The sequence below is a fragment of the Chaetodon trifascialis genome, chromosome 8, assembly GCF_039877785.1.
Source record: "Chaetodon trifascialis isolate fChaTrf1 chromosome 8, fChaTrf1.hap1, whole genome shotgun sequence".
Taxonomy (NCBI): Eukaryota; Metazoa; Chordata; class Actinopteri; order Chaetodontiformes; family Chaetodontidae; genus Chaetodon; species Chaetodon trifascialis.
This window is the reverse complement of record NC_092063.1, coordinates 12,909,622-12,935,884: the sequence shown is the minus strand read 5'-3', so window position 1 is coordinate 12,935,884 and position 26,263 is coordinate 12,909,622. Positions and strand designations below refer to the sequence as shown.

At 42.0% G+C, this 26,263-nt stretch overlaps 5 protein-coding genes and 3 non-coding genes across 11 annotated transcripts; 4 read left to right on the top strand and 4 right to left on the bottom strand.

Moving 5' to 3' along the window:
- Nucleotides 1–187: 187 nt before the first annotated feature.
- On the bottom strand, nucleotides 188–260 carry trnaf-gaa (transfer RNA phenylalanine (anticodon GAA)). Its single transcript has one exon. It is a non-coding gene; the product is annotated as a tRNA-Phe (tRNA).
- A 286-nt stretch (nucleotides 261–546) lies between these two features.
- Nucleotides 547–1,888, bottom strand: ebp (EBP cholestenol delta-isomerase). 2 transcript variants are annotated; one of them, XM_070969005.1, is made up of 5 exons: nucleotides 1,788–1,888; nucleotides 1,266–1,578; nucleotides 1,137–1,173; nucleotides 902–1,032; nucleotides 547–800 (listed from the first exon to the last, which is right to left on the bottom strand). In XM_070969005.1, the coding sequence occupies exons 2-5, from the start codon at nucleotides 1,573–1,575 to the stop codon at nucleotides 580–582; spliced, it is 699 nt and encodes a 232-aa protein (XP_070825106.1). In that variant the 5' UTR covers nucleotides 1,576–1,578; nucleotides 1,788–1,888; the 3' UTR covers nucleotides 547–579. The 2 variants fall into 2 exon arrangements, with proteins under 2 accessions (XP_070825106.1, XP_070825107.1); XM_070969006.1 differs by having other exon boundaries at nucleotides 1,792–1,853.
- A 945-nt stretch (nucleotides 1,889–2,833) lies between these two features.
- On the bottom strand, nucleotides 2,834–2,905 carry trnah-gug (transfer RNA histidin (anticodon GUG)). Its single transcript has one exon. It is a non-coding gene; the product is annotated as a tRNA-His (tRNA).
- A 101-nt stretch (nucleotides 2,906–3,006) lies between these two features.
- On the top strand, nucleotides 3,007–7,252 carry ccdc115 (coiled-coil domain containing 115). Its single transcript, XM_070968646.1, has 6 exons — nucleotides 3,007–3,062; nucleotides 4,258–4,442; nucleotides 4,970–5,073; nucleotides 5,187–5,299; nucleotides 5,401–5,592; nucleotides 6,633–7,252. Exons 2-6 carry the CDS (start codon nucleotides 4,323–4,325, stop codon nucleotides 6,764–6,766), a joined length of 663 nt encoding a protein of 220 aa, XP_070824747.1. The 5' UTR covers nucleotides 3,007–3,062; nucleotides 4,258–4,322; the 3' UTR covers nucleotides 6,767–7,252.
- On the top strand, nucleotides 3,771–3,842 carry trnae-uuc (transfer RNA glutamic acid (anticodon UUC)). Its single transcript has one exon. It is a non-coding gene; the product is annotated as a tRNA-Glu (tRNA).
- Nucleotides 7,253–7,535: 283 nt separating the features above from the next.
- LOC139335383 (zinc finger BED domain-containing protein 4) lies at nucleotides 7,536–11,789 on the top strand. Its single transcript, XM_070968963.1, has 5 exons — nucleotides 7,536–8,285; nucleotides 8,600–8,848; nucleotides 8,975–9,234; nucleotides 9,333–9,933; nucleotides 10,314–11,789. The coding sequence occupies exons 1-5, from the start codon at nucleotides 8,136–8,138 to the stop codon at nucleotides 11,154–11,156; spliced, it is 2,103 nt and encodes a 700-aa protein (XP_070825064.1). The 5' UTR covers nucleotides 7,536–8,135; the 3' UTR covers nucleotides 11,157–11,789.
- On the top strand, nucleotides 11,692–16,363 carry apobec2b (apolipoprotein B mRNA editing enzyme, catalytic polypeptide-like 2b). 3 transcript variants are annotated; one of them, XM_070968975.1, is made up of 6 exons: nucleotides 11,693–11,793; nucleotides 12,220–12,259; nucleotides 13,914–14,183; nucleotides 15,046–15,226; nucleotides 15,400–15,743; nucleotides 15,861–16,363. In XM_070968975.1, exons 1-5 carry the CDS (start codon nucleotides 11,736–11,738, stop codon nucleotides 15,739–15,741), a joined length of 891 nt encoding a protein of 296 aa, XP_070825076.1. In that variant the 5' UTR covers nucleotides 11,693–11,735; the 3' UTR covers nucleotides 15,742–15,743; nucleotides 15,861–16,363. The 3 variants fall into 3 exon arrangements, with proteins under 3 accessions (XP_070825077.1, XP_070825076.1, XP_070825078.1); XM_070968976.1 differs by lacking the exon at nucleotides 12,220–12,259 and having other exon boundaries at nucleotides 11,692–11,793; XM_070968977.1 differs by lacking the exons at nucleotides 11,693–11,793; nucleotides 12,220–12,259 and adding an exon at nucleotides 12,394–12,959.
- LOC139335409 (cell adhesion molecule CEACAM5) lies at nucleotides 16,357–24,794 on the bottom strand. Its single transcript, XM_070969007.1, has 17 exons — nucleotides 24,731–24,794; nucleotides 23,853–24,146; nucleotides 23,484–23,756; nucleotides 23,001–23,288; nucleotides 22,143–22,406; nucleotides 20,941–21,231; nucleotides 20,431–20,694; nucleotides 20,006–20,275; nucleotides 19,571–19,861; nucleotides 18,596–18,865; nucleotides 18,383–18,497; nucleotides 18,126–18,286; nucleotides 17,935–18,036; nucleotides 17,393–17,458; nucleotides 17,081–17,140; nucleotides 16,912–16,980; nucleotides 16,357–16,768 (listed from the first exon to the last, which is right to left on the bottom strand). Exons 1-17 carry the CDS (start codon nucleotides 24,747–24,749, stop codon nucleotides 16,704–16,706), a joined length of 3,162 nt encoding a protein of 1,053 aa, XP_070825108.1. The 5' UTR covers nucleotides 24,750–24,794; the 3' UTR covers nucleotides 16,357–16,703.
- Between the last annotated feature and the right edge of the window lie 1,469 nt (nucleotides 24,795–26,263).

Genomic DNA, 26,263 nt, shown 5'->3' with positions numbered 1-26,263 from the left:
TCGTGAACTCATCTTGGAGTGAGGTGCGCATGAGAACATGATTGTATTGTGTCTGTGCGATACAAGAATGAAGGCGAAGAAACACAAATCTTGTAGTTCTTGTATTCGACCACAAGGTGTCAGACTTAGACAGCTGGTCACTGGTCTGGCGACACGGATTCGTCGGTGGTGTCGTGTTGCATCAAAATGCCGAAACCCGGGATCGAACCAGGGACCTTTAGATCTTCAGTCTAACGCTCTCCCAACTGAGCTATTTCGGCGTGACATAACATGTAGAGAGTATACATATTTATATAAACACATATAGAGATATATGTATATACGACTATGACGTACTTTTACATGTGGTGTAAAAACATTCATATAAAGATGACTATAAAGACTGGACTGCGTTCAGTGGGTTTCATTGCATTATGAGATGAACAGAGTGACGGTTGGCTGAAAGATAAACAATTTATAAATATATATTTATACTGTACTGTAGGCGCGCTGGCTGTGAAGAATTTTTATTTTATTTTATTTTTTTTTTTTTACATTTTTTGTATCCCAGTCTTTCAGACAGTATGAGTCCGCCTCTGGTCACTTCCTCTTCGGCTTGTTTGGCTTTGTGTTGTCAGTGTGTGCCTGGGCTGCCGACATCTGTCTCCATGCGTCCACAATGAGCACCAGCGGAATGACGATCCACAAAAAATTCATGAAGACAAAGTAGAACCAGAAGTAGACTGGGTGTCCCAACTCACTGTGAGCATAACCATCCCTGTGCTCTGTGAAGAAGTAAAGCACTGCTCCGTACAGCTGACCTGGAATCAGATTATGTACTATGAGGCATCATGTTAATATGAAATAACCAATTAAATTCTGAGACCTTGCTAACAAGTGAAGTGACAGTGGACCCTCTTACCTAATGAAATGATGAGTTGCAGAACAAATCTGTAGGGCTTGTTAGTTAAGAAGGCAAACACAGCCCAAAAGCTGAAAGGTCCCCATAACAGTGCAGTCACAGTCTCCATACACACAGTGAAGTTATCCGCTCTGGATTGAAAAAATAAATAAAAATAAAAAATACAATTATTAACAGATTTGTTTCTTCTTTTTATGCCTAAATTCAACATGGTTCTGTGAAAGGATTTGCTCACATCATATATCTACTGTCTCCTTTGGAGTATTCCTTCCCTGTGGAGAAAAAAAGCAAGCTTATTAATTAAAAAAGTACTTCCAGACAGCACAATTACACTTTTCCTAATTTGTTTCCTGTCTGTACTCACAGAGCTGTGACAGGAAGCTCTGGTCTCCCGGAATAATATCATAATACAGTGAGAACCAGGCCTCAATGACGCCATGGATGAATCCACAAACGGCAAACCAGCACACAGCCAGGCGCCTCCATGTCCCCAGCCTGCCGGTGGTTGCTGTCCGGCCCGTGATCAGCCAGGTGACAAACAGAAACACCCCAGACACAGAAAACAGGAAAGCCAGAATCTCTGACATGGATCGATCATTGGCGACATAGGTGGGAATAAAAAGATCCCGTGGCCAGTAGGGATGAAGAATCCCTGTTGCTGATGTGGCATCCATCGACTGTTTCAAGAAAGAAAAAACAACCACTACTTCTAAATCATTCACAGTAGGCTAAAAATGATTGACTTCAACAATGTGATACTAAAGATAACATGCATGTCAGTTCACTGCACTGCACTTTGAAGCGTTAGCCAGTTATTACAGGTAAGGTCTTATTTAATTAATTAAATACCTGACAAAGTAATAATGAATGTGTGTTTTGTCCTTACCAACCAAAATGTGTGTCCAGTCGCGATGAACAGTATTGATATCCAGTCGATACTGTAGTCAACCCCTATCTAACGACTGAAAGTGGCATATTAGCGCAAATAAACTCAAACGCGGAACTGACTACAGCGGGGGGCGGTCACTTGTAATTGCAAAGACCAATCAGACGGCCGTATGCAGTGAGCTAGCAGCACATGCGATCTCCTGGCCTGTTTATTGGCTTTTTATGATTTCTCGGAACATGGTCGTTGTTGACAACCACCAATGAAAACGTGTCTCCTCCTCCAAAGACCGGCCCCACTTTTTATGAACCCAGTTTTAACATAATATGTAAAATATTATTTCAGGACTCGGTGAAGGGTGAATAACGGCGCTTTATGTAAGGTCTTTGTTTCATTCGGTCATTTAGCTATTATAAATCAAACTGGTAAATGGAAAACAGATCAGAAATGGTTTTGTTTTGTTTTGTTTTGTTTTGTTTTGTTTTGTTTTGTTTTGTTTTGTTTTGTTTTGTTTTTAGGAAAAAGTGACCGCTGCACGCACCTCACAGCATAGCGAAAAATGTCATAGTATCAGACATTTTAATAGTTTCATTGGAGATTACTAACCTTAACTATTCTATCACCAGTGTCGGCAGACACCTGTAACATGCATAATCATCTAAGGTATTGTTAGATCACCAGAGTAAGTCAAATCCAAGAGATTTCTGAAAATATAAATGAAGGATATGTGAACAGCCTAAAAAAACAACAAAAAAACAATCAAGTAACGTGGCGAGTAGACTCACCCACACAGGAAAAGTAACCTTAGTATTTAAGAAGTTATAAGAGCATTTATTTATACGTTAGTATATTTATTGATATTTAAGCCCTTTTTTTGTCCAACACAGGCTTGGGAAATTATAGCAATAGTCGAACATATCTACTCTTTGCATTAGCTGTGTGTTACACTGATTAAGATGTTAATTCCGCAAAATAATTCGTGCTTCCTTTTGCACTTTGAGAAGAGAGGCAAAAAATGCTCCCAAGCCGTGTCAGGGATTTATCCCTGCCGTGACCCGGATTCGAACCGGGGTTGCTGCGGCCACAACGCAGAGTACTAACCACTATACGATCACGGCGAGCTACTGGGAGTGATATGAGCAGTGAGTACAGATGGCTTTATGAAGTCCCATGTGGTGAAAGCCGTCAGCTTCTTAAGACTAGGACACATACGTTTCAAGTGGCGCTCTACACATTCTCTACAATTTCTAACTGACTTACCTCAAACGTTAACAGGTTAGTTTATTAACAAGGTAACGTATTAACGCGTGTGGTCCGCCTAACTTGGTACTTTCAGTAACACAATGACGTTGATATCCGGAACAGAGACGCTAACTTTCTTCGGTGATCAGAACAGCTTCTTTATTTTTCCAACACACAAGAACGACGGGAGTCGACTAACACTTCCTGGCTAACGATGGCCTTGTAACAACGCTGAGGGGATACACTAAACCTAGTAAACACATGGCAGTTTGTCACAGTATGTGCTACATTAGCTAAATGAGTAGTGGTTGCTTTTTAATATGGTGAGTAGGAGAACCGTCGTTCTTTAAAATTCGCTGCACCAATGAACTGGCTAATGCCAAAGTCAGACAGGCATCCTATAACATGTACATGGACATTAAACTTTACATTAGCTAAGTTAACGTTAAACTACCATAAGTAAAGCTAACTGCTAAGCTAATTTGCAACATTGCTAGAGGTTAGCAAGGTAAGAAATATAGCCAAGACGCATAACGTATGAGATTATTTTTTACTGTGCTGCTGCACGTACTATGTCATTTCTTAACTTCACCTAAAAACAAATTTGTTACTAAACTTAAATTGATGCGTCCTTCAGATGGCACCTATCATGGCTGTATCTCAAGTAAATACGACAGTACTGGACCCATCGATGTAAGTGATGTAATTAAGAATGATAGATGTCCTCGATGAAATAGCTTGTCCCATATGGTCTAGCGGTTAGGATTCCTGGTTTTCACCCAGGCGGCCCGGGTTCGACTCCCGGTATGGGAACTGCTCTTTTATGCTTGTTTCTACTTTATTGAATATCCACACCTAACAAAGTCGAATAGCTCTGGAGCATTTCATTGCAATGTCAGAACAGGGCATATCTAGAAATACAAGTGACGACAAGTAACAATAAACTGTTTGAGATGTGACGCTAGGGTAGTAACAGACATACATACTTCTTGTTTTGTTAGTATCGATTGCCATGATGATACTGAGAAATTACTTAAAGCACGCCACTGTGTTATTGATTCACAATTTCGTTGTTTCACTGCAATGGGTATAAATCTTTGCGTATGTATAACGTCTGATGTTAATCACGTGACATCAAGTCACATGATGCAACACGGAAGTAGTGAACGTCTAATATACTCTTGAGGGTCATTGCTGTCTATTTTAATGTTTATCGGCTGATTTCGAGGTGAAACGACGGCGGTAAACTCCGAGTGAGAAACTACTTGAGCTAGTAAGTTACAGAAAGTCGACATGGGTGCATCAGAATCGGAGGAATCTTCTCTGTTACTGGACGAAAAGCTGCTCCGTTTCATGGATCAGCTGGAGTTACTGGAGGAGAAACGAGCCACTCTCAACTCTCTCATAGAGCAGGTAGCACAGAAAACCGCGTACCGCCACACTTTTATTTCTGTTTATGTGTGTCTATGAACGTATGAACTCTGCACAAACATGCGTTTGAAGATGCTGTCCTTTTGAAATCGAGCTCACGTTGCAATTTTGGCATTGGATTAAATATTATATACTAGTTTTAGCCTCTCAAACGTAAGGATTTGCTCGTGTTTGTTGTATTCTATGGAAGTAAACTAAATATTTTTGTTTCGTTCTTTTTGGCAAAACAAGAAATTTGACTGTCATCTTGGGAAATTGTGATTATTTTTCACTATTTTCTAACATTTTACAGACCAGGCAATGAACTAGTTACGTCCTAATGTCAAGTTTGCTTTGCAAACAGGAAGAATTCTCTGCAAAACAACATCAGCAATGCTTAAGTTGTTTTGCACATCATGTTAGCACATCACACTCATTTTTTATGTTTGAAGACTTTTATTTATCCCGTATCATCTTCACCCACTTTATGACACGTGTATTGTAAAGTTAGCATCTTGTGTTTCTTACAGGGATGGTTTTCCATGTCTAAGGCTCGATATTCTATGGGAAACAAACAAGTCTCTGCACTTCAGTATGCGAGTGAGATAGAGCCACTGGTCTGTGTTCATGCCCGGTGAGGAATTCGACATGTTTCACACAGATGAATGCTCCCAGCTAAATCGTTGACTGCTGGGGTTAAACCATTTTTAATTTCATTTTTTTACTACTTGGATTTATGTGTTACAGAACACTGGAAAATGGTGAGGTGGATTTCTGCACAGAGAGGGTTAAAGAAAAGTGTTGTAATGAAGGTGGAAAAGATGCGAGGTCAATAGAGGATATTGGACCTCAAGAAGAAGGTGAGCCTACATTCATCCATGTGGTGTTACTGAAGGAGTGTTTTTTACATTTACCATTAACTAAGCCATTTTTGTATTTAATAAATTATGTGGTTTCGCAGGTATCAGGAGAAGAATCAAACCAAGTAAGGATATCACAGAGAAGGAGGCAAATAAAGAAGCAAGTAGTGCGAAAGCTCCCGAAGTAACTCCAGTTAGGAAGAGTGAACAGAATCCTCAGCAGGATCCTCTGAAGTGGTTTGGGATTCTGGTGCCACAATCTCTAAAACAAGCACAGTCGTCATTCAGGCAAGGTATGATTTCACATTTCCAAAAGAATGCATACTTTGTTTTGCTTTTGTTCAATATGTGAATACTGGAGGATATAACCAAGATTATGTCATCATTTAGATTTCATAGGCAAGTACTATATACTGCTAAGACCGATAAAGTGTTCATTCGTTCTACAGTATACAAAGCAGCGTTTCAACAGCTGTACACAGTGCAGTCAATATTACCATTATCGATTTATTTTTCATGAAAGTTTCAGTTGTTTCAGCTTAAGAAAACACATGCACACCAATTCAAAAAAATGTATGGGACGCTTCAAAAAATGCTGCAAAGAAAAAAAAAAAACACAGACAAATTGTGAAATGTTTTCACCAATTCAAAACTACATATTCAGCATAAGACGTGCTGGGAATACAGAAAACAAGCAATTACAGAAACACACACAAGTTGACTGTTTGTCAGTGATGCTCCAAATTTAGCGAACAGATACATGATTCAGATATTATTGCAGATATTAACCATACACCTGGTTTTAACCTTAATAGCCTCCCAGTTCAGATAAACTGACTAAATACAAACAATTTAAGAGCTCGCCTGGGTTAAGTTAGCTAACAGGCTAACATTTTGTCTTATAACTTAGTCCAGTTTACCTTCGTGTTATTGTCGTTATGTGCAGCATCTTTTGTTACGCTCTGCACAGCATGTGTTAGCAGATTGGTGAAGATGCTTTCTTCATTCGTTTGAATGTGTTTCCTCAAGCTCTCATGAGTGCTCGAATATATTCAGCACACCGGAAGCTTGTAAGAGTGTATATATAAGTGCATGTATATAATAGCTGTATTGATATAGATATCGATGGAGAGATAAAAGATAAAGGGCCGGGATCTTACTGTTCTGCTGCCACAGATTGAGTCTAAACTGGAGAATGTGAAATGAAACTTAAAGCGCTGTGTGAGAAGAACATTGTAATTTTACTGGTGATATTGATATTTTAATGCCTGTGTGCAAGATGAAGCCTCCTTTTCCTCATCCTCCTTCTGTCCTTCTTTCTGTCATATTACAGTAATAGAGCTGTCAGCTGAGATTGCAGCCCTTCAGACTGCAGTGTTGAACAGCAGACAGGAGCTGAAGCACAGCATGAAAGACAAACACGTTCTCCAGGAGAAAACCACAGCAGCACACAAGGTGGCAGACTAAATAACTCATACTGAATCACACTGGACATGATCTGAGAAGAGGCTGTGGCCACAGAGAGGGACAGACTGGAGTCAGTGGATTATTCTTCAGGGCCAGAGGACCTAAACTGTGATCATCCTGGTGCAGTTTGAAGTGGAGATTACAGATGATGCAGTGATGTAGTTGCTAATACGTTACATTTGATCTTGTCTCTCTGATGAAGGGGTTGCCTGTTTGTGAATATTCTCTTTGAGGATTTACTCAGGATCAATAAAATCTTTGTTGTAGACTGCAAAGAAGAATTCATATTAGTTTAATTTGTAATTTAGTACACAGTTATGAATTCTGGTAGTGATGTAGATTTAGAAATGTTAGATAAGTTGTTAGTAAATATATTGTAGTCCAGATCATCTTTTCCAAAAAGTGAAGAGTCGATATCAATAATGTATGCTAATTATATTGATTAGAAATACAAGTAACATATATAATACACATCGTTTTTCTGTTTATGTTTACTTGTTTCTGCCTGTTGATTCCATTATCGTGGTCGTATCGTGGTCGCTTTCACAACCTGGAAACACAAATGTTCTTAATGGCTTATGACTGATTTTGTAAATTACTTATTAACATTCAGAAATCCATGACTTTCAACTTCTGAACCAAATTGTCTTTCATGTAATATTTGTAGGCTGTTGTGCGTTGTTCATATAGAATTTAATAATATAAAAATATAAATAAATAAGTTATCAAATGTTCATTTTTGAATTGCTGCTACACAAACAGATATATGTTTTATTCTGTTGTCAGTCGAAAAATTTTTAATCCCAGATCTTAGTTCAAGTGTCCCCTCTCATTCATCACACACACCAGCATAATTGAAAACATTTGACCGAGCGCCACCACCCTCACATTCACGCAGCTTGGCTGGGGACAGCCGAACATTACCGGGAACAGTCGAAACGGGTCGAAACTCCCGTTTATTGTGGGTACTTCCTGCTCCAATTACAATACTGTGTGTTTGCCCGAATTGCCTCCATGAAACACACCGCTCTGCCTCCTCTTCAGCCGCGTCCGAACGACGGATGGGAGCGCAGAAACAGCGGATGTCGCCTCTATCTTATTATTGATGTTTCCAGACATCCGCAGCAGCCCGCGTAGCCTGATTGTGGCCGATTTCGGACGTGCAGGCGTCGCAACTCCTGCTTGGAATTAAATTTTCTTTTGTCTGCGCAACTGGCAGCAACATTTTCTGATGTGTGATCAGGGATTGGGAAGTAAACACGCCGGCCTGCGCTCATGATCAAAGGCGAGGTGATCCTGATATCTCAGGCTCAGATTGTCCTTGATCGCAAGTTGATTTCACTTCGGAGCAGAGGGACCGCGGGCTCCAATGGCGTCAGTTTCGAAGGTGTCTATTCTGGATTACTTTAATATTGTGTTTGAAGGTGAAAATGGCAAAATCGAGTCCAACTGCAAGGCTTGTGGCACCAGAATTCAGGCGAAGCGGAGTGTCACGTCCAACTTCGTAACGCATCTCAAGGTAATGACTTCAAAATAAAAGGTTGTCTATCGTTAATAACATGGAGGGACGAAGCATCTACACCGATTCTCAGTCTTATCATGTTTCTGTCAGCAACAGCTGGCCCTACTGCATCAGTTTTTGTGTACACTAACAGAGCCAGCTATATGAACCTGACTGTAAAGACTGTGTTGCTTCTCTACAGTTTACCCATACTGCATTTTCCTCCACAGGGTATTAAGGTGTAGAGATGTCTACACCTGAGCAGTGAATTAACTCTTCTACCTGTCAACTCATAACACTATTGTGCCCCACACTGTCTCTCTCCCATTCAGCGGAAGCACCAGGCGATGTATGATGACTTTGTGAAAAGGAAGGATATGAAGAGAGAGGGCTATTCCTCCGGCTCCCTGCATAGTTTCACTGCCAATGGAGGGAATACCCGCTACACTCTCCCCATCAGTTCCGGAGTGGGGGGAGGAGGAGCAGCAGGAGGTGCAGGAGGAACGGGATCTCTCGAGGGAGGAGTAGGAGGAGGCTCTGGAGGAGGGGTGACCAAGTTTGACAGACATGACCCGCGTCAGGTGTGTGTTACAGTCCCATAATCGCTTGAGATGCAAATAACCAGGCTGCTATCTATGAAGTGTTTCATTGTTTGTGGTGTTGCAGCGAAGCCTTGATAAGAGTCATTTATGTTGTTCGTCATTTAGGTTCTCATCTCTGAGGCTATAGCCAAGATGATCGTGCGTGATCTGCAGCCAGTGTCCATAGTGGAAAATCAAGGCTTCAGAGAGCTGCTGCAGCTCCTGGAGCCGCGGTACACTCCTGAGCGCCAGCACTACATCCAGAGCCAGCTCCTCCCCGCCTACGCCTACCAGGCCCAGCTAGCAACCCGTCAGGCCCTGGCCTCGACGCACGCCCTCAGTCTCAGCCTGGATCTCTGGAGGGGCTTAACTGGAGCCACTTCAGGGTAAGGAGGTAAAATCAACCTAAAACAAAATGATTCCCACTTGGTTTGATTCCCTCACTGGTGAGTCCACGTCTCTCTGTCTCTGTCCCTCTCTGTAGGTACCTCGGTGTCACCTGCCACTTTCTCACGTCTGATTGGCAGATGCGTTCAGCTCTCCTGGCGTGTCTGCCCCTGGCAGGGGGCGGCTCTGGGAATCGGGTGCTTTCCGATTTTGATGAAGTGTGTCACTCTCATGGCGTATCAGGGAGAGCGTTTCGTGTTGTTGCGGACCCTTTCCTGGCGACAGCAACAGTTAAGCCGTGTGGTCTTCCTGGTTTCATGGTTTCACCTCCTCTCGCTAACGGGCAAAACGAAGATGACGAAGAAGAGGTTGGCAATGGTAACAGCGTAGAGGAAGGTGTCAGGAATGGCCATGGCGACAGTGGAGAGGAAGGAGAATGGGAGGACTTGTGGGAGCAGGGTCTGGGTGTCTGTCGAGTGGACTGTTTCTCTCGCTCTCTTCAGCAGTGTGTCAGTGAGGGGTTACGCTCCTGTCCACAGCTCTCCTCCACGCTGGCCAAGGCTGCGTGTTTCTACAACTACATTACCTCTGCTGTCCCACCTGAGAAACTTACTCAGGTGTTTGATGGTCCTGCGCTGATCATGGGGGGACCAGGAATTATCCCTCCTACAGCAAGAGACTGGGCTGCCCAGCTTAAGGTATAAGTATTGCTCCATCATAGTGTACAGGTAGCACTTTACTTACTTTAACTCCCCTGTTTAGCATTTCTAAGCAGTATGTAGACAGTGAATTATATAAAACTCACAAAATGTAGTTGTAAGCACATATCAGGACACTTTTAAATCGTTATTAATGTATGTCGCCAATTTTCTTTATATGATTATAAGGTTGCTGTATTGTCAATATCAGTTTATATACTGCTTATAAATGCTACCAGTATGCAGTATGTGTTATGTAGCTGTTTTAGCAAAAATTGAATTATGAGAATGAGAAATGTGAGCTTTTCACTGAGCACAAAGTCAAGAGTGTGTTTCCATAGCTTTCCAAATGTTTATTTTTTGTTTCGTCTTTGCTGTAGGTGCTTCGGCGCCTGCTGGACTCAGTGGAGTTCCTGGAGGAGATGAGTGGTCCGGGGGAGCTGGCGCTGGGTGGATCAGAGAGAGCCCTGCTGAGGGAGCTCACTGACACCTTGGAGCCCTTCACTGAGGCCTGGGACATGGTGCATGGGGACAGACAGGCAGACATGCAGACAGACAGACATGTGTCCATCAGCCTGGCTCTGCCGTGTGTTCTGGGCCTCCGTAAGCATCTCTCAGAGACGTCAACCCCTCACTGCCCCTCTCTCCTGGTGGGCCTCAGCCAGGCTTTAGAGAGCCAGCTGGCCCCTATCCTGGAGGACCCCCTTTACATCACTGCCACCACCCTGGACCCCCAGTTCAAGCTCACATGGAGCAGCAACCCTGACTGGCACAGACAAGTTCTCCTAGAGGAGCTATCCAAACATTCCACAGCCTCCAGCCCCATAGAGCCCAACACAGACCTACATCCTCAATCCCAGACCCCTCCTGCCCCGGCTCCATCGCCTGTCTCCTCACATTCTCGGCCCTGTAAGCTCTTCTCTTTCATCAAGCAGAGACCCGCAACACAGGCCAAGAGCCTAGAGCAGGAGTTGGCTATCTACCTACGTGAGGAGCCCACAGACGAGGAGGCTTTACATTACTGGCGGCGTAAAGCAATTGACTTTCCTTTACTCGCCCAGGTGGCCAAAAGGGCGTTCACCATACCTGCTTGTGGCACTGTGGTGGAAAGCATTTTCACTAGTGCTGGGCGCTGCCTGCGGCCAGAGAGAGGCCGCGTCTTACCAAAGAACCTGGAGACGCTCATCTACCTCAGAGCCAACTACAAATTATTATGGACTTAAAGCTAAGAGTCAAGTATTTCTTTTACCCAAATAGCAACTGAAGGCTTTATACCTGCAGCAAAGTTAATACTTACTGGATACTAACCTCTGTTCCTCCCTAAGGAAACTGAGCTAGCAGCAAAGCCTAGTCCCCATACTGCACATCATGTCACATGAGATGGAATGAATCACCCAGAGTTTCAGAGCCGAGGCTCAGTCTCCATCCTTTTGAAGGGTTTTTCCAGACTGCAGTAGTCTGCATACGGACTATTATACCACATGCTGTGGATGGAGGGGTCTAGAAGCAGATCAATACTAAGGCATTTACTTTGACATTATTTTGCCAGACAACGACAAGACCACAAAGCCCCCTCTCTCTATCCTCCCACCCCCAACGACAGCTTGTGTCTGTACCAGCCAACACTGACAAACAATAACCTAATGGTCAATTACTGCATACTGTAGCATATGATTTATTTTCAGTGATATGCGATAACCCTAGAGGTTGTGACTAATTCATTTGATGTTGTTTTTGATGGGAGGTATCAGCTGCTAAACGATGTGTCACTGCATAATCCACTTATTCTTTTTTCTCTCTGTATGTATGCCTCGCCACTGAGACACCATAATAAACGAGTTTCACTTCTGAAACGCAGAGGTGTGTGCAGTTTGCAGATGTGTGAGCACTCATGCATGCATGCACGTTGCACACCATTATTTGTGCTAGCGGAGAAACGCTGAAATCTGCCTCATGTATCTCATTTTTTGACCCTAATTCATTTCTATTTTCCTCTGCCACTCCTTTATAACTCCATGTGTGCTCTGGAGGTCAATTTCATTTCATTTTCTTTATCAGCGCTTTTTTCCTTTTTCAATTTCATGTCCAATTCTACTTCTGAACTTTAAGGAATGGAAATGGGTTTGACCCCGCTTCTGCCCCAGAAAACTGGCAGAGGATGTGTGCATGTGGCATAACAGACTTTTGCTTTGTCTGACCTCACTGAAGTATTTTGGAACCACTTTGCAGGGCTTCGCTTTGAAGGAGAGACTCTGAATGTTCTGGCGTGTGTTTGTCTTGATTCAGGGAATCTGGTACTCTGTGGCTGGGCCAGTGGGGAGGCAGGGTAATTGCATGTAATTCCATTACAGTTTAATTTGAGTCAGCAGGAAGGCGGCAGCCACATCCTACATGGTCCTTTTCTTCCAAAGCCAACTAGGCTCCCAAAATCTTAGGAATGAATGGCAGGAAACTATGTAGCCACTGTCCCCTTGCTCTGTAATGCAGTATCAGAAGGTAGACACTGCTTCGATGAATTGATGAACGTTTTGTGATTAATAGGGAGGAGTAAGACAACAGCATCAATCAATTTGTAGATCCCGGCTGTGCAGGAATTGCAATAGATCTGATTATGAAAACTGTCTCAAGGATTTAATCTATTTTTCACCAAGCGCAGAGCAGCTTCAGTGCGGTGTTACTGTTTGTTGTTCTTAAAAACCGCTTCAGAGGAAGTGTGCTAATCTGTGTGAGATACAATGAGATTTCCCTCATAGATCATAATTATCAAAGATTGCTGTGATCTTAATGATTATCACCCCAGGACGTCTCTGTGGATTTAGATGTGGTGCTAGATATCCATGTGGATGTGTCAGTGTGTACATCTTTGGAAGTGTGTTTTTGCTCATCCCTGTGGGGTGTGTTGTTGTTCCTGAGTGAATGTGGAGCAGCTTGAAGCGGCTCCCCTTCCCTCCCCCTTCCCTCCCCCCCGCGGCTGTGACAGCTCATCCATATGAGTTAGACGAGCAGGCTGGGCTGCAGTCCTATTGGTAATTGCCTCTGAAATGAATTACTTGGCAGAGAGTGAGACGGAGGGAGGGGAGGAAATTGTAATTGAACTGCCCCCTCCCTCTCGCCCTCTCCCTTATGCCTCAAGTTATTACATCTGCAGTGCAGAAAGCCATTTTCTGTCCGCACATAGACTCACATACACGGACAAATACACACCCTCTTACAAAACCAATTTCCCCTCCCCCATGCAATGGCCTCAGAAGAGGACCATATTGATGCGGGGTGATTTCATAGATTGATTGTTCACGGGCACATGCACACCGGGCCACACTTCACTCCTGCACTCTTATTCAGAGTGCAAATTTTCTCTTACATCTTGCATTTGTGTATGCATTTGTTTCTACTGCACTGCTCCCAGTCTTCCCCTATTTGGGGTGCCATATAGCTGGCCTTGGTGTATTCCTAAGGCCTAATGCTGCAGGACATTGTGGTGTTTAGTATCAAGAGAGCCCTGGTTACCCCATACACACAGACACACTCACAGCCAAGCATCTCTATTAATAACCTGCCTGCTGCTGGCATGTTGACAGTGAAAGCCAGATGGATTAAAGAGCTACCTGTTATTTTGTTTGAGATTGCACATTTATACACACAATATTGTAGTTTCCGTCCTTAATTTGTTAATGTGTAAAGTGTGCAAAAGATATGTAAGTCCAGGCTTTCCCGAACTTCCACATGTAACACATGGGCAGTCACTCTTGTGTTGTCCTTTGGCCTTTTAGGAGCCAGAGCATGGAAATAGGGCTGGGGGTGGGGATGGGGGCAAATCAGCAACCTATCCCTGCTCTGCCAGACATGCACATGTTGTGACTCCAACTACAGCACACAATAGGATCTATTTCTGTAAATGCACTCGGGTTATCACTCCACTTATACTGAGCTCTCTCTCCCCCCTCCCTCTCTTTACCTAACGCTCTCACCCACTTACACAGAATCATGGCGGACAGAAACAGCCGGTTCAGTGTTAAGAAGAAAGAGACGAAGGCGGAAAATAAAGCAAATGACGACAAGGGGAAGGAGAAAACTGTGAAAAAGCCTGACAAACTTGCGAAAAAGCCAGAGACGACCCCCGAGCAGCCCCAGGCGGGCGAGGAGAAGAGGAATGGGGCAAGTGAAGGAGCAACAGGAGCAGAGGCGAAGAACAGTGAAGAAAATGGAGAGTTTCAGCCTATAGAGCTGCCACCATTTGAAATTGTCACAGGGTGGGTAAGATTTAATACACATACACGTGTTAGTGTCATATACACACACCTGTTTTGCTCTGTAACACATCCACTTTTTAATCAAGTTTGCTGTTGAAGTAGTTTTATTGTGGCTCTCTCTCACTCATATTGTTCCCAATGCATGTTCTATAGTCAATTTCAGTGAGGAAGGATACTAATGACTAACACCTGCCATCCTTACTAAAACTGCAGTAAGAATAGCGGATGAGTCACAGACGCCGGCCCCTGATATATCACTCCACCTAGCATCTGTTCCCCAGTGTCTGTCCTGTGAGTATTAGCTGTTTGATATCAAAGCTATAAGAGATCTATTTGTGTAATCCATCTGGCTATTCATGTACAACGTAACAATGGATTGATGCAGGGAGACAGGAGGAGGGGTATGTGTTTTGTACAGTGGCTGAATCATGGAGGGATCATCCACAGATCGTGGGATGACATGAAAGCCAAAATATTTATAGAAACATGAGTTTACTCAGTGGTAGCCTCATTAATATTCTATTTGCTGTGTCACCATAGTCTATATAGAAGACTCACTACCATTACTCTCCTACTGTGTCTTGGGTGGTTGACAACTTCATCACAAGATAAGTGACTCATGTCTCAATGTTCGTGTCACCTGGATTGGCATTTGGAGTATCATTGTCATACACTTCATCAAAGGCAGCAGATTATTTTGAAAGCACCGTTGATGCATACATCACGCTGATTGTTCCTTCACTCTTTCCTGCTCATCTAACAACCAGACGCTTAAAAAGCCCCGATGACGATGGCAGTCAGTCCAAGAAGCAGGCAATTTAATATCAGATTTATTGAAGTATTCACTTTCAATCTCCACCAGGGAACAGATGAGCCCGTTCTACTTCAAGTTCCAGTTCAGGAACGTGGAATACTCATCAGGGAGGAACAAGACCCTGCTGTGCTTCAGAGTGGATACACCAGGAGGCAGCACAGAGCCTCTGAAAGGCTACATGGAGGATGAACATGCCACAGCTCATGCTGAAGAGGCCTTCTTTCAACAGGTAATGATCACCCACGTTTCATAGTGACGGATCGCGTGACACACATATGAACCCGGTGGGAGGTCTGATTTCTATTAGTTTGCAAACATTTTCTCTTGTGTTAATGTTATATGTAATATGAAAATAGCTGTTTCTCCTTTATGCTCCATAAATCCCCACTCTTTCCTTTCCAGGTGCTCCCTAATGCCTCCCAAGAGTATGACATCACATGGTATGTATCATCCAGTCCCTGTGTGTCTTGTGCAGCCAAGTTGGCCAACATCCTCAAGCAGCGAAAAAAGGTCCGTCTCTGCATATTCTGCTCCCGTCTCTTTGAGTGGGAAGAGCCGGAGATAGCGGAGGGGCTCCGGGCTCTGGCGAGTGCTGGCTGTAAACTGCGGATGATGAAGCCATGTGACTTCCTACATGTTTGGGACACGTATGTGGAGAAGGAGGAAGAGAGCTTTACACCCTGGGAGGATTGTCAGGAGAATTACATCTACTACATGGAGAAACTGAGTGATATCCTCAAGTAGATGTGAGTCAGTATTGTGTACTGTATGTTGCTGTGGACCTTCTTTGGGGTCAATAAAAACATTTTGATTTGAAGGTTTGACTGGATACTGATGATGCCTCTTGTCCTGTCTTGTTTCAGTTGCACATGATGGAAAGGATCTGCCCACTGATCAGCCCACTTGTGAAATTCCCACTGGTTGAACATGTCACCTGATGGCGCAGATCAGTATTAGTTTGAATGAACACTCACGGCAACATTTTGTAATTTTTTATTTTGAAAATTTCATAAGGAGACACAAAATGCTTGAATGGCATTTCTGTAGCATCACTTACTCTAGATAAATATATCATACAATATCCAACTGGTTGCCTTTAACAGTCATTGCTGAGCTATTTAAACACATTAAATAAGCTTTGCTATCTACTGACATCTGGTGGTTGTTCTGAGAATTGAAAAATTCTCCACAGATCTTTACAAACGTATGAACGTACGTTAAAATATGTACAATTCTCAACAGTACTGTGCAGTGAAAAACAAATATGTACACATTTATATGGCAGTGTTGTCAGCAATTTCGTACTGTCAATCCATGATAATGATCCTGAGCTGTACTTTAAAACCAGGGTCTGAAATTCTCACTAATGGCAGATTAGTAGGCAAATGGAATAGATCATGTAACCTTAATGCCTGGCTATTCTTAACTTAATAATTGCTTTTTAAAAATAAACTTTCTGAATATAAAAAGGCTAAATTCAGCAGATGCTAATTTCATTCCCTGTTTTAGTCTAATGCTAACATGGTGAACCTTAGAGCATTAGCGTTCAGGTGAAAGCCCAGCTGAGCTAGCCTTTAGCTAAAAGTCTGCCTATGTAGACCCAGTGAGTCTTGAATGTCTTATGATGGACACAGCTTGACTTTCCTCGTGCCACTATTTATATTTTTGGCCAGAAACTAAGCTGATGCAAAGAGAGCTTCAGTCACTCATTTTTGAAAGGAAACCAGCCCGCCATTGTTCTCTGTTGCATCATGGCTCTCAGCTGTCACAGCTAGAAAGACATGAAGGACAACATGTGGAAACTTGGATTAGAAATACATTATGTGTCACTTATAAATAAACTGAGTGTCAGTGTCTATCATCACAGAGAAAATGTTTAATTGGAAAAGCACATTTGTAATATAACTTTATTACCTTGGTCCTCCTGTGAGGATATCGGTAATGGTGTTGTTTCACTGCAAACCATGCCATTCTCGTTCCCTTCTGTAGGTCAGATTGGTTTAAAAAGCAACCACAAAAAGACTCTTGAGACAGAAGTACATAATAATATAGTTTTTGTATCATTTTATTTACTCATCTTTACCTTTAGGTGGAGAATTCAGTGCTGCATCAGTGATGTATTCAACCAGCGGACAGGGTGTATCTGCAGGAGGGAGGAAGGAACTTTCAACACAAGAGCACCAGCAGCTAAAGGCAAACTGTGAACGTTAGGCTTGAAAGTGTCCCTAGACACAAGCGTCTACAAATTACAAACTCATTCGACTATAAATATGAATCTACAAATTACAAATGGACATTTCAAAGATAACTCAGAAATGAATCAGTGGTGTGCTGTATCTGCAGCATATCAGGAAATGGCAACCAAAACCACAAGCCATGGGTTGTGTCAACCTACCATCACGGTCCTTCAGAGCCATGCTGACAAACAAGTCTGCCTCTTCCGGCTTGTATTCGTCAACAGCTAGGTGATAGAAAAAGATATTAGGTAAGCTCGTTGTGGCTTTGGTTTGTTAATTTCAGATGAGATATATTCTCAGGGCAGCAGAAACAAGTTGTGAACACATCACTGACATGTTGTCACCTTTTAAGTTGATTTGGTGAACTTGTTAACAGACAGGAGCTTACTTATACATCAAGCATTTAAAGAGCAACATTGAGAGAATCAAAGTGTCTTTAGTGGCTAAATTTTCTGCTACGTTCACACATGTTTTTATAGATTCTTCACTAAAAACAGCTGCCTGTTGTGGCCAAACACAACACCATGAGAAGCCAAAGGGAGCTGTAGATTCAGGTGATCATTTTCTGTCACTTCATCACTCCAACTGACCACATTTTCAGTGATACATTATTACTATAGTAATATTAATTATAGCTGCTTTTACAATACAGATTTTTAGCCTCCATTCATGCAAAAGGTCCCAAAAACTAAAGTGAAACCTGGTTTGCGGATGACTCTGAGGACAATGCATCCCAGGAAGACGGCGATGATGCCAAAGAAGATAAAGCCAGAGATGGAAAGAAGCACCCTCCTCTTCAAAACTACAGATTAAGAATAAAAACAGAATGAAAATGAGACAGAATATTTTCAGGGTAGGAACTTAAATCTTCCAGGGCTCAGCTGTACTCACGAAGATTCTTGGTCTTGAATTGATCACTGGTTTTTGAATAAGACGGTCTCCCAGTGCGAAAGCCACGGCAGGTGTATTGGCTCTGCTTGGGGTCATTCTGCGGTGTGACTATGTATTTCTCATTTCTCAGTGTCACATTAATTGGTTGGTCCTCTTTGAACCTGTTAATGATTGTATGTTTGAATCTTGAGACAGGTGAGAATGCATTTAGAAAACTTTACCCTACAGCTTTAACTGGTGTTGTTGGTGTGCATTACCATGTGTAGTTCCATGTGTCCTGGCTTTCCTGCACCCCACATTTGAGCACCAGGCTGTCAGTGGAAAAGACCTCTGACCAGCCAGTCAGAAGGATTATGGCAGCCTTTGGGCGCTCTGTAGAAACACAGTCTAAACTGTAACAAGCGCATTCAACACATGCACATGCGCATGCACATTTACAAAAGTGCTAGTGGGAGGGAACAAAAACTTACCTTGTATGTTGAGTCTCACAGCTTGACTCTGGTCTGAGTGGAAGACTGTATGCGTTCCTCTTTTAGTTTGGCATTTATATGATCCAGAGTTTCTTGTCAGAGCAGAAGAGATGTTATAATTCTTCCCAGATTCAGTGAGCAGACTGTCATCTTTGTACCACAGGTACTCCCATCCAGAAGAGACATTAATGTGACAATAAAATGAGATGAAATCTTCGGTGTGCATCACATTGTGACTGGGACTCTGCGTCAGTATGACGGGTTTTGTCTCTGCGGGGTGACAATTATTTCATTCCTATTAGTGTGACAGCATTTTAAAGTTCAGCATATCACATCACACAGCCCACAGGAAGGAGAAGCTAGCCTTTAATTATATGCTTCAAATGACTTGACATGCTGGAACTTCCTTATCAGAAGAAAAAAAAAATCTCACAAAGATAAAACAAACCTTTTTTCCACTTTATTTAAAGGAATAGTTAGACATTTTGGGAACTGCATTTCTTTGCTTTCTTACCGAGGGTTAGGTGAAAGGATCAATGCCAGTCCCTTATTTTTCCATTAATGTTAAGCTCAAGGACAAAAAAAATTCTGCTGTCCAAAAACCTGACTGTGTTTGTGGTTTAACGGGAGGTTACGTGTTCAAGTCCTGGAGTTTTGTCGCTGCAAGGTTGCAAGACTAGCTGTTTCCCCCTGCCTCCAGTCTTTATGCTAAGCTACGTTAACCATCTCCTGGCTGAAATGTCATGCTGACGAGGACAGATGTGAGAGTCTTTTAACCTAACTCACAGCAAGAATATGAACCAGAAAATTTCCCAGAATGTCAAACCATTACTAAAATATGTTTTTGCTGAATATAGAGATCACATCTACCACCTCTTCAAGTGTGAACAGCCAAAACAAAATAAATATTAATTAAATGACATGGGAAAACTATCTCTCTAAAGAACTGTCAAAAAAAGAAGAAAAAAATCTCACCATTAACATGAAGTTGTAGTGCAGAGCTGAAGCTGCTTCTGACAGACCTGCTCTTGAGTATTCCTGAGCAGGTGTATTGTCCACTGTGTGAGGTTGAAGCAGAGCTGATGGACAGAGTGGTCCTATCGGAGTCAAAAGACACAATATTATCAGGGCCGACCGACTTTCCATCTTTATTCCATATATATTTCCAGTCAGAGCTGCCGTCCATCCCACAGCTCAGCTTCACACTCTCAGTGGGGAACACGTCCAACCACGGCGTTTGTTGCTTCAAAGAGGGAACAGGGATTTCTAAAGAGAAACACACGCATTAGACCCTTTCTAATATCACCAGCCACAACATTTCACAGCATGAAATCCAGAATCACAGATGAAGGCAGCATTATTCCTCTAAATAATCACAACATATCAACACAAAGTAGTTCTTTGGCTCACCAAATATGTGTAAGGTCCGTCCAATGCTGTGCTCTGTGTTGTATATTGGTTTGTTTCTGATGGCCATGCACTGATAAACCCCATTGTTCAATGAACTGGCATTATGGATGTTAAAGTTACTGTTGATGACAGAGAGTTTTGTTCCATCTTTGTACCAGAGATACTCCCAACCGGACGAGAGATCAACTTTGCATTTGAAGGACACCGACTCTCCAGTGTACACCTTGTCAGCGTATGGCTGTTGAGTCATCGAGGGCTTGGGCTTGTTTTCTATACACACAAAGAAGAAATGCATTTGTGCATATTTTGTAATATCACCAGTTTATTAAAACATCTGACCAGCCAGATAATTGAACAGAGATGTTGGAAAAAAAAACACGTGCCAACTACAATTAAATGTTTAGAAGTAGTCAACAGAAACTTACTTTGAACTTCAAGGTGTATAGCCGTGCTAGTCTTAGAGAAATCGTTTTCTCCTCTTTTCGCTTCACATTCATATGATCCCTGATCTGCTGTTCCAATAGGGCTGATTGTATACGTGTTTCCAGAGTTCAGAAAATTGCCATCTCTGTACCACCGGTACTCCCATCCAGAGGAGACATTAATGTGACAGCTAAAGGAGACTGACTCCCCAGAAAACATCAGCTGGTAGTCTGGATCCTGCATCACTGTAAAAGTGGGTCCCTTATCTGAGGATCAGGAAACATGCAATTGCCATCAGTGTGTTAAATTACACTGCAACCAGCATAAAAAGAAACTAGCTTTACACCAAATGTGCCTTAAACTGAAATTTATCCCACTCAACTCCCTGCCCTAATCCCCAAAATGTTTGACTGAACCTAAAATTAAGAAAACAACTCTTATTATATATTTTGTAGATTTAGATATAGTATTTTTATGTAAATTAAAAAAAAAAAAAAAAAAAAAAAACTTACCATATACTGTGAGAGTAAGACCAGAATCGGAGCTTCTGCTGACAGACCTGTCCTTCAGGTGTCCCTTGCAGTTATATTGTCCTGCATGTGCTGCTGAAGCAGAGCTGATGGAAAGAGTAGCTCCATTTGAGTCAAAAGACACAATATTATCAGCCTGGACCAACTGTCCATCTTTGCTCCATGTATAAATCCACTCAGAGCTGTCGTTCAGCCCACAGCTCAACTTCACTCTCTCAGTGGGGAACACATCCAACCACGGGCGTAGTTGCTTCACAGAGGGCACAGGGATTTCTACAGAGAAACACACACATTAGCCTCTTTTCATACCTGTTTGTCACATAGTGTAAAGCATAAGATAGGTACAAACAAAAGCATAATGTTAACATTTTCTTACATCATAAAAACTTAATAATCAAGCTTAAAACAGTGATTAAAAGTGTCAAAATGACAGAAATACTGAATAATAATTCTTAAAAATAGATCTTCAATGAATTTGTCTCATGAACCTTCATGACTACAACAAGTAGTCACGGATAAGCAGAAACAGACTTACAGCGGCCTCGCAGACTACAAGACAAATTACGAGCGTTTAATAGGAAGATATATAAACGTATGAAATGTGTGAAAACAGGCCGGTCAACCAAAGGTACAATGATGTTGATGACATTGAGCCAAACCATAATATTCCATGAGTCACACGGTTTAGAGAGGAAACAAAAAACACCAAGTATTGACATTTAAAAAGCACTTTCTCAAACAGCTGCAAAACAAAAAGGCTTAAAAATATAAAACTGGACTGAGCTCATAATCAGAGTTCTTGTCCTCTGAACACTGAGAACAAACTTAAAATGAGTAATTCTTTTTCCACTTTGTCTGCTTTTAAACTAAACTTCTGTTTTCTCCGTAAGTAATACACCACTGCAGCATGCATACTGAATACACACTTCTGCCATCCCTACCTGCGTTATGCTACACCACAATATCCTGTTTCAACAGAAAATGCGTAAAATAACGGAAGCAAGATGCTCTCAAAACGCTGTTTCACTGAACTCGAGAGCAGCCTGCAGGTTTTTGAAGCTTTGAGGGACAACACCGAGACAATCCAAAATTATAGCTGCTCTTGCGTGTAATAGATTGTGAACATTTTACACAAACAGTTGAACACCTCCTTGCTATAAACACAATGAATACTTTTTACCTACCGAGAACATCTTGTTGTATTTCCTCACTGATGTGTGTTGATGTTGTTTCACTCCTCGTGGCCATGCATGAATATTTCCCCCTGTTAGTGGGATTTAGATGGATGCTGATGGTTTTGTTGGTTTCAGGGAGGACCCTTCCATCTTTGTACCACTGGTACACCCAGCCCGAGGACACGTCAACATTACAAGTGAAGTTCACTGTTTCTCCAACATACATCGGGTTAAAACCAGGACTTTTGCGCAGTGTTGGTTTGGGTATGTTTTCTGAAACAGAGAGGCAGTTCACACCGTATTAGCCTACTGCTATAGTGCACCCCCCATATATATCAAATGAAAGTCTTAGATTAATGAAGCTAAATACTAACATTTAGATGTAATAATTGCTTGATATTTTAGGGGAATGATTTTGCTCTCACTGTTGTCTGGATTATAAATATGAAGCGACTGCCAACAGGCAGTTAGCTTAGCTTAGCACAAAGGAGCTCATGTTACATCACAACAGCTAGCCCGGCTTTCTACAAAGGTAGCCAAATATACCAACCAGGCTCACAGAGACAACAAGACTCCAGGAAAAACATCTCAACAACTTCTTCTAAACAAACAACATTATTAATTAGTGAGATTTTTTGGTGCTAGTAGTCAGGTTTTGTCATGGCTGGGGAGGAGCAAGGCTAGCTGTTTGCAGTTTCTGTGCTAAGCTAAGCTAACTGGCTGTTGGCAGTAGCTTCATGTTGAGTGGAGTGATATCAGCTGTCCCATCTGACTGAAGTCATTCCCCAAAAATGTTCAACTATTTCTTTATGATAGCTGAATTAATGTAAAGTTTATGTGATGCTATTCAGAGGCATGAATGCTCACCATAAACTGTGATGTCAACTGTGTTGCTGAATCCAGAGCTGACTCTCCTGGATCCAAGGTGAACTTTGCAGGCATAGCCTCCTTGATAGGCGTGAGTGATGGAGGTGACGTTGAGCGATGGCTCCACTTCAAGCAGGCTCAGGATGACGTCCTCCTCGAGCAGCTCTTTATTTCTGTACCAGCTGAATTTCCAATCAGAGCTGTCGACTTCACATCTAAACTCCACTGTCTCATTTTCAAACACATCCGTCCAGGGAGTCAGCAGCCTCATGGATGGTTTAGGTGGGTCTGAAAACATGCAACACAAACAAAATAACAGTTAAAATGAAAAGAGAACAGGAGAAAGGAGCGCAGCAATGTTGAGTGCATCATCTAAAGTACTACAGATGTGCGCCTAAAGGCTCATATATACTGAAATGAAGCAGTCATACTGTTCGAAGTGCAGTTTGAAAAAAGGATGACGCAGCTCGCAGGTGAGCTTACCAGAGACCTGCAGTGTTGTTTTTTCACTCTCCTCTGTGTAGAATGGGCCTTTGCCTCTCTTGGCTTTGCAGTGATACTGTCCACTGTTAGGATGATCTATAGAAGCTATGGTATAAGTATTACTATTAGGTGCTTGAATATCAGTTCCATTATGGTACCACAGATATTCCCATCCAGAGGCCACAGTGACCGTGCACGTGAAGGTGACAGACTCTCCAGGGAACATCTTGTCAAAGTTTGAACTTCGGCTCAGAGTGGGTTTGGGCTTCTTTGCTAACCGGAAAGAAGACAGAAGAGGATATGATTTCAGCTTTTCAAAATCATAGGCTGTCCAGACATTCAGTAAAAACATGGTTGATGGAAACCTACCAGAAACAGTGAGTTTGAGCTGGAGACTAGATGCTGTGGTAACGCCCTTTGTTTTGTGATGACCTTTACAGGAATAGTGTCCAGAATATGTTTGTGTTGCTGCAGTAATTGTAAGCACTGATTGGTCTGCAGACAGAGACACATTTGGATCTGAATCTTGTACTTCCTGGTCATTTCTGAACCAGGTGAAAGTCCAGTCAGAGCTGCCATGGATGTTGCAGTTGAACACAACTTTCTCAGAAGGGAACACATCCAACCAGGTTGACTGTAGCTGCAGAATTGGGACAGGAGGCTCTGCAAGTTCATTCAAAAAAATTATTGATTAGATAATTGGCATAAAAAACAACATTATACTGAAATAGCAGTACACATTTAGCTCCGGCATTAGGAGTCTTATGGTGGAAGTTTTTTCTAATATTCTTCTTGTCTTGATTTTTCATCTTAAGTGCTTTTAAGAATGTGGTCCAAAACTGAAATAAACACAATTAATTATATATATCATTTCAACAGCTGGTCACTTTCATTTTGCAAATTTTAACTGATTTCTGCTTAAAGGTGGAGAAACAAATTGCGGTAAAAAATAAGCCTGTGAGAACAGTTTGACAACGCCCATGATGAGTTCACAGAGGTTATTTGCTGAGTCACACCTTCCCTTATGTTGTCTTGCAGAAGTGCATTACGATTATGGGTGAATTTTCTCAGTAAGACCTGACAACATGCATCACATATGGATTTAAAACACTGATTTGATTTCAGAAATTAACACGTCTCTATCTTAAATCTACAGGATTGGAAAAAATAAACTCTTTAGAAATTCAACAAAGATGCATGATCATACTTCATCTTTTACAGTTGTGTTCCTCAGATTAAAATCTCACCATAGACAGTTGGAATCATTGTTGACTTTGGCTGAGGAGTATTTGTAGAAGGGTCTGGGATGACAGTGACTGGTGGATGAGAGGAGAGGAGTGGAGAACACAATTCAGATTAGAACAGCCAGGGTTTTTTGCTCTACCTACAGTACATTAAGGTTTAAACAGCAACAGCAGTAATACTGAAGTTAGAGCATCAACAAAAATCCTTTCAGTAATTTTCAGCAAAAATGCCAATCATGCACTGGTTCCAGCTTGTCAAATGTGAAGATTTGTCCCTTCGATGCTGCTAGCAACAAACTTAATCTCTTTGGGTTTGGACCATTGGTAAAATAAAACAAACCATTTGAATACGGCTGCTGGAGTTTTTCACTCCTTGTGAATTTGTCACTCTTTTCTGGCAAGACGAAACAATCAATCAATCGAATTATCATGAGCTGCAGCCCTGATGAGCTGCTGTGGTCCTGTGTGCGACCATCAAACAGGTGAACTCAAACCCCATTCAATGAATATCAAATAATTTCAACAGAGCTGACATAGGGATTGAAATAAGCAATGTTATACTGCACATGAGGGTGACAAAGGGGTGGACAAAATAACAGGAACACCAATAAAATAAGACCAATAAAATGCAGTTCAGCACAACATAAACTTCAGCTTCATTTGTTTCCAAAGCTGAAAACAAACAAACAAACAAACAAACAAATAAATTTCGTAGCCATACCACACATTGCCAAACTATGTTGTATATTGTCAGGTGTGATTCCATCCATCATTCGTACTAATGTACGGCGTAAAAACATCACATTTAGAAAAACTAACCACGTAAAAACATGAAGTTGGAACTTCAGAACAGTGAAACGTGTGCGTACCAGCAGGCATCTAATTGTAGGAACTAACAGACTCACGACAACAAAGTACTTCATGTTCCTAAAACTATCCTCACGTTTTACTTCCTAAACATTGCTTTGGTCTGCTTCTGATTTAGTACAGACGATCCAAAAAATTTAATAAAGCTCAACTGAGGTCAAGGCCACACAGGTTAACTCCAAGGCTAAGTATTTGATTATTTATTGCGTATTTTGGCTCGGCAAGAAAAAGTGACGGGCATTTTAATACGACTCACTAAAAAAAAAAAACAAACAAAAACAAAGCAATCCTTGATTTAAAGCGCAATTTTAAAATCAGTGTAATGTGCATAAAATATATCGTAATGTTCTGTCAGCGCGTCGAACATCTCTTACCATCTTGATCATCCTGAGCTGCACAAACAGCAGCGAGATCTGCCAAATGAGAATTGAGATCAGGGGGGTTCACGTTTGAATGCACAGGAAGATTAGATAAATCACAGAGAATGAATTCAATTGCCTAAAAAACTTACATATGACACCGAAGACCTTGATAAGCCCCATTTTCCACTGAGCGGCACATGTAGAGGCTGTGCTGCAGGGTTGAGTCATGTACGTGCGATGTTGTGAATTCAGCAAAGGAAACAAACTGCAGCATCGATGGGCGTGTGAGGCAACTCATTTCTACAGT

Coding starts and splice junctions, on each gene's coding strand:
- ebp (XM_070969005.1), bottom strand. CDS start 1,575: ATGGATGCCACATCAGCAACAGGGATTCTTCATCCCTACTGGCCACGG. Junction 1,033..1,136: donor GGAGACAGTAGATATATGAT/GTGAGCAAATCC, acceptor TTTTCAATCCAG/AGCGGATAACTTCACTGTGT. Junction 801..901: donor GCAACTCATCATTTCATTAG/GTAAGAGGGTCC, acceptor ATCTGATTCCAG/GTCAGCTGTACGGAGCAGTG.
- ccdc115 (XM_070968646.1), top strand. CDS start 4,323: ATGGGTGCATCAGAATCGGAGGAATCTTCTCTGTTACTGGACGAAAAG. Junction 4,443..4,969: donor TCAACTCTCTCATAGAGCAG/GTAGCACAGAAA, acceptor TGTTTCTTACAG/GGATGGTTTTCCATGTCTAA. Junction 5,593..6,632: donor ACAGTCGTCATTCAGGCAAG/GTATGATTTCAC, acceptor GTCATATTACAG/TAATAGAGCTGTCAGCTGAG.
- LOC139335383 (XM_070968963.1), top strand. CDS start 8,136: ATGGCGTCAGTTTCGAAGGTGTCTATTCTGGATTACTTTAATATTGTG. Junction 8,849..8,974: donor ACAGACATGACCCGCGTCAG/GTGTGTGTTACA, acceptor TTCGTCATTTAG/GTTCTCATCTCTGAGGCTAT. Junction 9,934..10,313: donor ACTGGGCTGCCCAGCTTAAG/GTATAAGTATTG, acceptor TCTTTGCTGTAG/GTGCTTCGGCGCCTGCTGGA.
- apobec2b (XM_070968975.1), top strand. CDS start 11,736: ATGTATGCCTCGCCACTGAGACACCATAATAAACGAGTTTCACTTCTG. Junction 12,260..13,913: donor TGGGCCAGTGGGGAGGCAGG/GTAATTGCATGT, acceptor CCACTTACACAG/AATCATGGCGGACAGAAACA. Junction 15,227..15,399: donor AAGAGGCCTTCTTTCAACAG/GTAATGATCACC, acceptor TTTCCTTTCCAG/GTGCTCCCTAATGCCTCCCA.
- LOC139335409 (XM_070969007.1), bottom strand. Junction 21,232..22,142: donor AATACAACAAGATGTTCTCG/GTAGGTAAAAAG, acceptor GTTTCTCTGTAG/AAATCCCTGTGCCCTCTGTG. Junction 20,276..20,430: donor TATACACCTTGAAGTTCAAA/GTAAGTTTCTGT, acceptor TTGTGTGTATAG/AAAACAAGCCCAAGCCCTCG.